The sequence below is a fragment of the Mustela nigripes genome, chromosome 6, assembly GCF_022355385.1.
Source record: "Mustela nigripes isolate SB6536 chromosome 6, MUSNIG.SB6536, whole genome shotgun sequence".
Taxonomy (NCBI): domain Eukaryota; kingdom Metazoa; phylum Chordata; class Mammalia; order Carnivora; family Mustelidae; genus Mustela; species Mustela nigripes.
In genome coordinates this window covers 108,050,101-108,062,199 of record NC_081562.1, presented here as the reverse complement: position 1 = coordinate 108,062,199, position 12,099 = coordinate 108,050,101, and the positions used below count along the sequence as shown (strand labels likewise).

Genomic DNA, 12,099 nt, shown 5'->3' with positions numbered 1-12,099 from the left:
AAATCAAAACCACATTGAGATACCACCTTATACCAGTTAGAATAGCTGAAATTAACAAGACAAGAAACAACAAGAGCTGGAGAGGATGTGGAGAAAGGGAAACCCCCTTACACTATTGGTGGGAATGCAAGTTGGTGCAACCACTTTGGAAAACAGTGTGGAGATTCCTTAAGAAATTAAATATAGAGCTACCATATGACCCTACAATTACACTACTGGGTATTTACCCCAAAGACACAGATGTAGTCAAAAGAAGAGCCATCTGTACCCCAGTGATCACAGCAGCAATGGCCAGTCACCAAACTATGGAAAAAACCAAGATGCCCTTCAACAGATGAGTGGATAAAGAAGATATGGTCCATATATACAAAGGAATATTACACCTCCATCAGAAAGGATAAATACCCAACTTTTGTATCAACATGGACGGGACTGGAAGAGATTATGCTGAGTGAAATAAGTCAAGCAGAGAAAGTCAATTATCATATGGTTTCACTTACTTGTGAGCACAGAAAATAACATGGAGGAGAAGGAAAGGAAAAGTGAACTGGGAGAAATGGAAGGGGGAGACGAACCATGAGAGTACTGTGGACGCTGAGAAATAAACTGAGGGTTTGGGAAGGGAGGGGGTGGGGGGATGGGTGATCCGGGTGGTGGGTATTAAAGAAGGGCACATATTGCATGGAGCACTGGGTGTGGGGTGTAAACAATGAATCTTGGAACACAGAAAAAATAAAATGAAATTTTTTAAAAATTGGAAGGGGAGGTGAACCATGAGAGACTATGGACTCTGAAAAACAATCTGAGGAGTTTGAAGCGGCGGGGGGTGGGAGGCTGGGGGAACCAGGTGGTGGGTATTAGAGAGGGCACGGATTGAATGGAGCCCTGGGTGTGGTACAAAAACAAGGAATACTGTTATGCTGAAAATAAAAATTTTAAAAAAGTAAAAAAAAAATTTTTTTTAAGTGACAAAATCATAAAACACCTAAGAACAACAACAACAAAAAAGAAATAAAATGGAGGAGTATAGAGGGAGGGAGGGGAAAATATAACAAGATTAAGTCAGAAAGGGAGATAAACCATAAAAGAGTCTTAACTAGAGGAAACACCTGAGGGTTGTTGGAAGAGAAGGGGTGGAAATGTCCAATATAATAAGCATTGGATGTTATACACAACTGATGAGTCTGCTTTTGAAACTAATAATACACTATATGTTAATTAATTGAATGTAAATAAAATTTAAAAAAATAAAGAAATAGTGGCTGAGACTTCCCAAATCTAGGGAGAGATTTAGACATCAAAGTTCATGAAGCTCTTAGGTCCCCAGACACATTAAACTCAAACAGATATTCTCCAAGACACATCAATAGCAAAACTTTTAAAAATCAGTGACAAGCAACTAATGAATCATTGAATATACATCAAAAATTAATGATGTACTTACTATATGTTGGCTAATTGAACTTAATAAAAAAAATCAATGACAAGGATTAAAATCATTATGAGAAAGGGACCTTATCACTTATAAGGGAAGCTCCCATAAGGCTATCATTGGAATTTTTAGCACAAACCTTACATGTCAAGAGACAATGGAATGACATATTCAAAGTGATAAAAGGAAAACACTGCCAGTCAAGAAAACTTAACTTTAGAAATGAGAGAGAGATAAAGACCTTCCCAAACAAATGCTGAGGGAGTTCATCACTACACTTGCTTTACAAGAAATTGCTAAAGGGAGCTCAGTTTAACCCAAAGAAAGGACCCTAACTGTAAAAAAGAAAATGACTGAATCAGTCATTTTGAAACTTCTTACAAAGAAAAGCGTAGGTCCAGAATTGGCTTAATTCTACCAAACACCTAAAGAACCTATCCCTTCACAAATGCTTCCAAAACAAAGAAGAGGAGGTAACAGCAGCTGACTCATTCATTGAAGCACTCCCCTTCCTTCCCCTTCCTAACTTCTTCCCCCTCCCTCTCTTTCAGAGCTGAGAAGGCTATCTTACTTGGAACATTGTACTTCTGGAGACAGTAGGCAAGCTCCATAGGTTGCACTGCTTTCTGCCGGCTGTCCTGCATCTTCTCCAGTAGTAAAAGCAACTGGAAGGGGACACTTCTCCTCTGCTCTTCTGTTCCCCTTGGTACTGTTATCCTGCCAAATAAGAACATCCATGAACCTCCTTATCCCCACAGTTCCCAGTGCTAGATGCATACTGGAATCACTTGGGGGAACTTCCAAAACTCTCTATGCTCAGGCCACTTGGGAGACTAATAAAATCAGAATTTTTTTTTAGTTAGAATTTCTGATGGTGGGGCCCAGTTATCAGAATTTTTGTTTCCCAGATGATTTAAATGTATACAAGGTTAAGAAGCACCAAATTAGCTAACTGGCTATGGAGAGTATCTTTTCAAGGCGGGGATAAGACAACTCTTGCCTTACCCCTCTCCCCACTCTGCCCAATAATCGCACTTAAATGAAGGGCAGATGAAGAGAGTACTGGGTCCACATCAAGGTGGCAATACAGCAAAATGTCCAGGCTGAAGTACTCCAAAGTGAAAAGGCAAATACCAATTTAGGTCCTGGCAATAAAGGACATGAAGGAATGTCAGGGTTTTTTTTTTTTTAAATAACCTATTTAATTATAGGTATCTCTCACTGCCCAAGCCAATAGAAGGAGGAGCACAACTAGTCCCGGGAACACAACTAGATAACTATCAAGTAGACCTGAAGACAGAACAAACTCCACAACTAAAGGGAAAGAAGAGGCCACATCAAAGAATGTAGAAAATGCAGAGATGTTGTTTAGGGGAGAAAAAGACTGCAGATGCTGCAGAGGGAAGGGAGTCATGGTCATGGAAAAAGGGGAGAAAAAGGAGTACACAGGAGAACACACAAGGAGAACATTTCCCCAAAGCCATTGGTTTAGAAAATGATAGGGGTAAAATTTCATGAGTTCTTGCAATCAGCATCTGGAACCACAGCCAGAGATCAGAGGGCCAGAGCCAAGATCAGAGGGCTTGACTGGGATAGAGCCTAGAGATCACTGTGCTGTTCATGGAGAGAAGGCAGGAAACAACCTGAGGGGCAGACAGCATGGAAACAGGGATTTAAAGCATGCCTGGGGCACACAGTGGGGAGATTATTTGCTCCTCTCAGAGCACATCCCTGAGAGGAAGCATGTACAGGGACATCATTCAGGAATAAAAGAGACAGGTGGCACCATTTCCCTCCCCCATCCTTCAGCATGAACACAGAGCCTCCTGTGGGAAGCAGGTGTACCAACACTGGCTGCCTAACTTACCTACACCAAGACCCATACTTCTGAGCTCCAGTAAAACAACCCTTCTCAGTCATGTTTCCCTAAGTCCCAGAGTGGTGAGCCCCTCCTCCAGAAGACCAGCACAAACCCCTGTGCATAGCACACTTCCCAACCAGAAAGTCCTGCAGGACCTCAGTTGTGGAGGAGGTGGTGACAGGTCTCATTTCACAAGCAAACCAGGGCACACCTAGTTAAAACTCACCACCTAGTTAAAATTCAGGCCAGAGATAAAACACTGATCACAGCAGGCAAGGAGAGCTTCTTTAAATGACTGACCTAAAGGATAGGGCAACCAAAACAACAACAGAGCATATACAGCATACACAGGAGACACTCCCTGAAGCAGCAGGCCCTGGACATTATAGGACCTCTCTTTATTAGGTCATTACTTTCAGGAAGAGGAGACAAAACTGACTTTTCTAACACAGAGAAGCAGGCAGAGACTTAGACACAACAGGAAGACACAGGAATTTATCCCAAATGAAAGAATAAGGTAAGGCCATAGCTAGAGATCTGAATGAAACAGATACAAGTAACATGCCTGAGGGAAAATTTAAAGCAATGATCATAAGGATACTCACTGGGCTTGAGAAAAGAATGAAAGACATCAGTGAGACCCTTATCACAGAGATAAAAGAGTTAAAGAAAAAAACAAAGATGAAGAGTGCAATAAATGAAATTAGAAACCTGCCTGACGCAATGAACAGCAGACTGGAAGAACCAGAGGAATGATTTAATGACTTAGAAAACAAAGTAATGGAAAGCAATGAAGCTGAACAGAAGAAAAAAAAAAGAATTATGTAACATGAGCATAGATTTACAGAACTCAGGAACTGAGTTATTAAGTGTAATAACATTTGTTTTATAGGAGTCCCAGAAGAAGAGGGAGAACAGGGGACAGAAAATTTATTTAAGAATAAAATTGCTGAAAGAGTTTCTAGGACAAACAAAAGCTAAAAGAATATGTGAACATTAAACCAGCCCTACAAGAATTATCAAAGGGTATGCCTTCAGTGAACAGAGAGCCCAAAAGTAACAAAAACCGGAAAGGAACAGAGACAATCTACACGAACAGCAACTATACAGGTAATACAATGACACTCACTTCATATCTTCATATCTTTCAATAATTACTCTGAATATAAATGGACTAAATGCTCCAATCAAAATACAGGGTATCAGGAAGGATAAAAACACAAGACCCATCAATAAGCTGCTTACAAGACACTCACTTTGGGCCCCAAAACACCTCTAGATTGAAAGTGAAGGAGTGGAGAAAAATCTATCATGCCGATGGACACCCAAACAAAGCTGGAGTAGCCATCCTTGTATCAGACAAACTATTTTAAACCAAAGACTGTAATAAGAGATGAAGAAAGACAGTGTATCATAATAAAATATCAACCTCAATGGAGAAAACCTGAGAGCTTTTCCCTAAGGTCATGAACAGGACAGAGACAGAACACTCTCACCACTGCTGTTCAACATAGTACCAGAAGTCCTAGCCTCAGCAATCAGGCAACAAAAAGAAATAAAAGGCACCCAAATAGGAAAAAAAAGTCAAACACTCACACCTCACAGCTGACATGACACTCTATGTGGAAAACCCAAAAGACTCCACCAAAACACTGTAAAATACAGGAACTCAAAATACAGGAACTCAGCAAAGTGGCAAGATATAAAAATCAATGCATAAAAATCAGTTGCATTTCTATACACTAACAAGGAGGCAGAAGAAAGAGGAATGAAGGAACCAATCATCTTTACAATTGCACCAATAACCATAAGGTATCAAGGAATAAGCCTAACCAAAGAGGTGTGCATATGTGTGTGATATAATGGAATATTACTTTGCCATAAAAAAGAATGAATTCTTGCCAATTGCAACAACACAGATAGAGGAAGCAACAATATGCTAAATGAAAATAAGTCAGTCAGAGAAAGACAAATACCATATGATTGCTCTAATTTATGGAATTTTAAAAAAATGAGCATGGGGTAAAAAGAAAGAGAGGTCAACTAAGAAGCAGACTCTTAACTACAGAGAACAAAATGCTGGTTACTAGAACAGAGCTGGGAAGGGGGATGGGTGCAATATATGACGCGGATTAAGGAAGGCACTTGTGGTGGGCACCAAGTGATGTAGGGAAGTGTTGACTCACTATAATGAACCCCTGAAACTAATATTACATGGTGTGTTAACTAATTGGCATTTAAATTAAAAACTTAGGGGCACCTGTGTGGCTCAGTGGGTTAAAGCCTCTGCCTTCAGCTCACTCAGGTCATGATCCCGGGGTCCTGGGATCAAGCCCTGCATTGGGCTCTCTGCTCAGCAGGGAGCCTTCTTCCTTCTCTCTCTCTGCCTGCCTCTCTGCCTATTTGTGATCTCTGTCAAATAAATAAATAAATAACATTTTTCTGATTGATTAATTAATTAAAAACTTTTAAAAATCTAGCAGCAAGAAAAAAACTTACTAAAAATAATTTAATCAAGTAATAATAAACATTTTTTAAAAAGAATGTGTGATGAAGTATGTACATGTATGAATATATATACACACATATATACACTGTGTGTGTGTGTGTGTGTGTTCTGTTTGAGAGAAATCAATGGAGAGATGCAGGGGCCTACTTGTTGATTTATTCCTTCACTGATATTTCTGATATTGAACTAGTCCCAACACTGTTTTAACCAAATCAGTGGCTGTCAATCCTGGCTGTAGTTTCAAATCACCTGGGGAGTCTTTAAAAGCACCAGTGCCCATATGTGGAATTTAAGAAACAAAACAGGGGCATCACGTTGCCTGATTTCAAGCTTTATTACAAAGCTGTGATCACCAAGACAGCATGGTACTGGCACAAAACAGATACACAGGCCAGTGGAATAGAGTAGAGAGTCTAGATATGGACCCGCAACTCTATGATAAAATAATCTTTGACAATAAATGGTGCTGGGAAAATTGGACAGCTATGTATAGAAGAATGAAAATCGACCATTCTCTTACACCGTGCACAGTAATGAACTTGAAATGGATAAAAGACCTCAACATGAGGCAGGATTCTATCAAAATCCTACAGGAGAACATAGGCAGTAACCTCTTTGACATCGGACACAGCAACTTCTTTCAAGACACGTCTCCAAAGGCAAAAGAAACAAAAGCAAAAATGAACTTTTGGGACTTAAGCAAGATAAAAATCTTTTGCACAGCAAAGGAAACAGTCAACAAAACAAAGAGGCAACCAATGGAATGGGAGAAGATACTCACAAATGGCACTACAGACAAAGGGCTGATATCCAAGATCTATAAAGAAATTCTCAAACTCAACACCCTAAAAACAGATAAACATATCAAAAATGGGCAGAAGACATGAACAGACACTTCTCTAAAGAATATATACAAATGGCTAACAGACACATGAAAAAATGTTCATCATCATTAGCCATCAGGGAGACTCAAATCAAAACCACATTGAGATAGCACCTTAGACCAGTTAGAATGGCCAGAATTAACAAGACAAGAAACAAGTGTTGGCAAAGATGTGGAGAAAGGGGAACCCTCTTACAGTATTGGTGGAATGCAAGTTGGTGTAGCCACTGTGGAAAATAGTGTGGAGATTTTTTAAGAAAGTGAAAATAGAACTACCATATGACCCTGCAATTGCACTACCGGGTATTTACCCAAAGATACAGATGCAGTGAAAAGAAGGGCCATATGTACCCCAATGTTCATAGCAGCAATGGTCACAATCACCAAACTGTAGAAAGAACCAAGATGCCCTTCAACAGATGAATGGATGAGATGTGATTCATATATACAATGGAATATTACACCTCCATCAGAAAAAATGAACATTCAACTTTTGTATCAACATGGGTGGGACTGGAGGAGATTATGCTGAGTGAAATAAGTCAGGCAGAGAAACCAATTATCATATGGTTTCACTTACTTGTGGAACATAAGGAATAACACGGACAACATTAGGAGAAGAATAGGAAGAGTGAATTGGGGGAAATCGCAGGGGGAGATGAACCAGAAGAGACTGTGGACCCTGAGAAACAAACTGAGGGTTTTGGAAGGGAGGTGGGTGGCGGGATGGGTGAGTCTTGTGGTGGGTTTTAAGGAGGGAAGATATTTCATGGAGCACTGAGTATGGTCCATAAACAATGAATCTTGGAACACTGAAAAAATAAAATGTAAAAAACTATAATAATGGCTAAAAGACACATGAAAAAATGTTCATCATCACTAGCCATCAGGGAGATTCAAATCAAAACCACATTGAGATACCGCCTTACACCAGTTAGAATGACCAAAATTAACAAGACAGTAAACAACATGTGTTGGAGAGGATGTGGACAAAGGGGAACCCTCTTACACTATTGGTAGGAATGCAAGTTGGTGCAGCCACTTTGGAAACCAGCGTGGAGATTCCTTAAGAAATTAAAAATAGAGCTTCCCTATGACCCTGCAATTGCACTACAGGGTATTTACCCCAAAGACACAGACATAGTGAAAAGAAGGGCCATCTGTACCCCAATGTTCATAGCAGCAATGGCCATAGTCACCAAACTGTGGAAAGAACCAAGATGCCTGTCAACAGACGAATGTATAAAGATGTGGTGCATTTATACTATGGAGTATTATGCCTCCATCAGAAAGGATGAATACCCAACTTTTGTGTCAACATGGACAGGACTGGAAGAGATTATGCTGAGTGAAATAAGTCAAGCAGAGAAAGTCAATTATCATATGGTTTCACTTATTTGTGCAGCATAAGGAATAACACGGAGGACATGGGAAGATGAAGAGAAGGGAGTTGGGGGAAATTGGAGGGGGAGATGAACCATGAGAGACCTGTGGACTCTGAGGAACTAACTGAGGGTTTTGGAGGGGAGGAGGGTGGGAGATAGCATGAGCCTGGTGGTGGGTATTGTTGAGGGCACATATTGCATGGAGCACTGGGTGTAGTGCACAAACAATGAATTCTGGAACACTGAAAAGAAATTTTAAAAATAATAAGTAATTTAAATTAAAAAACAATAATAATAAAAAATAAAAATAAATTTAAAAAATAAAATAAACAAAACAGGTGAACATAGTGGGGAGGAAAGGAAAAATAAAATAAGAAAAAATTGGAGAGGGAGAAAAACCATAAGAGACTCTTAACTGTAGGAAACAAACAGGCTTGTTGGAGGGGAGGTGGGTGGGGGGATTGGATAATTGGGTGATGGGCATTAAAGGGGGCACTTGATGAAGTGAGCACTAGGTATTATATGCAACTGATGAACCACGAAATTCTACCTCTGAAACTAGTAATAAACTACATGTTAATTAAATGAATTTTAAATTTAAAAACAAGACAAAAAATTAATTAATTAAAGTAAAAAATAGAAGTACTAATACCTGAACCCCATCCTAGACCAACCGAAACCAAATATCTGGTGGTGGAAATAGGTATTCATATTTCTTTTTAAACTTCTTAGGTGGTTACAGAGTGTAGTCTAGATTGTTTAGAACAAGATCTTTTCTCCGGCAACCATTCAAAGAAGATTTTTTAAAGTATAAGTCACTGTGAGAAATTGAACATATGAAAATGTAGAATAATATACATGTTGTCTTACCTCTTCAATATCTTGGTGAAGCCCACATTCATAATTAATACCTGAATCAGGGAGTTAAGACAGCATGTCTGGCCAATGTTGTGTAAACCAACCAGGCCTATACAGGGAAGAGAAAAAAAAGATACTGAGGACAAGGGAAAGCTAAGGGACTTAACAAAAATCAGATGGTTTTCTAAGATCTACTAAGGTCATGAAATCCTGCAAAATACTCTCAGAGGTACAAAGACTTCACAAAAGAGCTTGCAAACAAACTGGAGAGGAGAGATAAAAGCATGCGATTCTGAGTCTTGGAAGCTTGACTACCTTATGTTCTCCTAAAAACAGACCTGGAGAGCTTGTTTGGAGGTTCTAGAAGGGGAGCACAGTGACTTGTGTACCCATGACAGAACAACAGCCCTCCTGTATCAGGGAAAGCTGTCCTCTTTGGACTGAGCATGCAGCTTCAGGAGGGATGCATGTGGAGTGGTGAGGGAGGAAGGGGACACCTGCTTTGACAGTCAGATCAGCCAAATCAACCCTGGAAATCAATGAGGTGACAGATCTCACAGCCAGATCACTCTCACATCCAACAGTAAAACTTTTAATAATTCATTAGGAAAAGAGAGTTGTCACAAGAAACACTATTATAATTGACTTTCTCTGCTCGACTTATTTCATGCAGCATAATCTTCTCCAGTCCCATCCATGTTGATAGAAAAGTTGGGCATTCATCCTTTTTGAAGCCTGAGTAATATTCTTATTAGGCATCTTAGCTCTTTCCACAGTTTGGTGATTGTGGACATTGCTACTATAAACATTAGTGTACATATGGCCCTTCTTTTCACTTCATCTGTATCTTTGGAGTAAATACCCGTAGTGCAATTGCAGGGTCATAAGGTAGCTCTATTTTTAATTTTTGAGGAATCTCCACACTGTTTTCCACAGTGGCTACACCAACTTGCATTCCCACCAGCAGTGTGGGACATAAGGAATTACATAGACAACATTAGGAAAAGAAAAGGAAAAGTGAATTGGGGGAAATCGGAGTGGGAGACAAACTATGAGAGACTGGGGACTCTGAGAAACAAACAGTATTTTAGAGGGGAGGAGGTAGGGGGATGGGTGAGCCCGGTGGTGGGTATTAAGGCGTTCATGTATTGCATGGAGCACTGGGTGTGGTTCATAAACAATGAACCTTGGAACACTGAAAAAATAAAATAAAATTTAAAAAAAGAAACAGTATTATGCAATGTTAAATGAGTAGTACAAGCAATTGTTGTAAGAGCAAAGACAAAGAAAGAAACATTACAAAAAGCATAACTAGGGACGCCTGGGTGGCTCAGTTGGTTAAGCAGCTGCCTTCGGCTCAGGTCATGATCCCAGGGTCCTGGGATCGAGTCCCACATCGGGCTCCTTGCTCGGCAGGGAGCCTGCTTCTCCCTCTGCCTCTGCCTGCCTCTCTGTCTGCCTGTGCTCACGCATTCTCTCTCCCTCTGTCTCTGACAAATAAATAAAATCTTTAAAAAAAAAAAAAAAAAGCATAGCTGGGAGCATTTGAGTTCTTCCCATTCAAGCTGGTCCCTACAGAGTTGAGTCAGAATGGGCATCTATGGAGCTCATAGATGAAAGTAATTTCCTAGCTAGTCTATTTCAGACTCCAGTGGAAAGGCTGAAAGAAATCGGGGGGAAAAAAGCTCTGGGGGAAATTCACTAATCTAAGTTCACTTCCAGAGGCCAGATGCCAAAAGGAACTTATGAAGATGTGAGAAAACCAAAAGACAGCATTTCTTTGATATACTAGGAACCAACCTCTCTTTTCCCAACTCAACTTGGACACAGCTGACAGCACAAGGTGAGTAATTTAAGAGGGAGGGAATACCAATAATCTCAGAGTTCCTGAGGAAGTAGTTTTGAGTGTGTGATTAAGATGAAAAAAATCCAGGGACAGCAAGTAATCACAGATTTTGACTCCTGAATCAGCAGAAAGAAGCACCTTGCCTCTAGATATCCTAGCACACAGATGTAACAGTAAAGGCAAGAACTAATGCTGGCTGCTGTTCTATGCCAAACTATAACTCAAAGCACTTTCTGCAGATTATCTCACTTACCCCTCCCAACAACCCTATGTGCTCAGTACTATGATTATTCCCATTTTACAGATGCAGAAATGGAGGCATAAGAAATCAGGTGTGTAAACCTGGTGATTCACAGACCTGTACCCCTGGGGATAAAAATATATGTTTATAAAAAATAAAAAATTAAATTAAAAAAATAAAAAATAAATAAAAAAAAAAAAAAAAAGAAATCAGGAGTCTTGGGAAGCCTGGGTGGCTCAGTTGGTTAAGCAGTGGCCTTCAGCTCGGGTCTTGATCCCAGGGTCCTGGGATCGAGTCCCACATCGGGCTCCTTGCTTGGCAGGGAGTCTGCTTCTCCCTCTGCCTCTGCCTGCCTCTCTCTCTGCCTGTGCTCGCTTGCTCTCTCTCCCTCTGTCTCTGACAAATAAATAAATAAAATCTTAAAAAAAAAAAAAGAAATCAGGAGTCTTTAACCACAAAGATCTACTACTTCAGAGTAAAGTGGGTGAGCAAAGCATTTCTATGCAATCCAAAAGAGAAAAATGTGAGGAATCTAATGACCATGGGGCGAGTCCCAGGCACTGAGGCGCTCCTTTAACTGCTCCTTCTTCCTCTTCATGTTGTTCTCTTCCTTCTTCTCAATGGGTTCTGCTGAGAAATGCTGAGTCTCAGCCAGGATGCACAGGCAAATTTCCTCAGACACTCCAGCACCTGACTCATTAGCGATCACTCCAAAATCCCCAGGCCACTGGCTGCCCAGCCTGTCTTCAGGACTGCACACTTCCGGGAAGAGCTCACATAAGTCAGCATTGGTGGGAGTTCTGTGAAAACACACCAGAAGTAGATAAGGATAAGGGAAGAGGGAAAGCATATTCACGTGATCAGTTCTAATTCCAAAGAGACAAGTCAGATGTGGATGGAACTCTAGTGTATTATGCTAAGCGAAATAAGTCAGAGAAGGACAAATACTGTATGATCTCACTCATATGTGGAATTTAAGAAAGAAAGTAGATGAACATATGGGAAGGGAGAAAAGAGAAAAAGGAGAGAGGAAAACAAGCTATAAGTGACTCTTAAGGGAAGAGAACAAACTGAGGGTTGATGG

At 40.3% G+C, this 12,099-nt stretch overlaps 1 protein-coding gene across 2 annotated transcripts in view; it reads right to left on the bottom strand.

Annotated features, from left to right (window-relative positions):
* USP18 (ubiquitin specific peptidase 18) overlaps positions 1 to 11,710 on the bottom strand; it is a 47,580-nt gene extending 35,870 nt beyond the window's left edge. The window contains exons 1-3 of one of the 2 annotated variants that reach the window (XM_059404975.1): positions 11,556 to 11,710; positions 8,941 to 9,037; positions 2,004 to 2,149 (exon numbers count right to left, since the gene is read on the bottom strand). In XM_059404975.1, coding sequence (XP_059260958.1) covers positions 2,004 to 2,149; positions 8,941 to 9,037; positions 11,556 to 11,613 — 301 coding nt within the window. In that variant the 5' untranslated portion in view covers positions 11,614 to 11,710. The remainder of the gene's footprint in view (positions 1 to 2,003; positions 2,150 to 8,940; positions 9,038 to 11,555) is intronic. The other variant, XM_059404977.1, reaches the window with a different exon arrangement.
* Between the last annotated feature and the right edge of the window lie 389 nt (positions 11,711 to 12,099).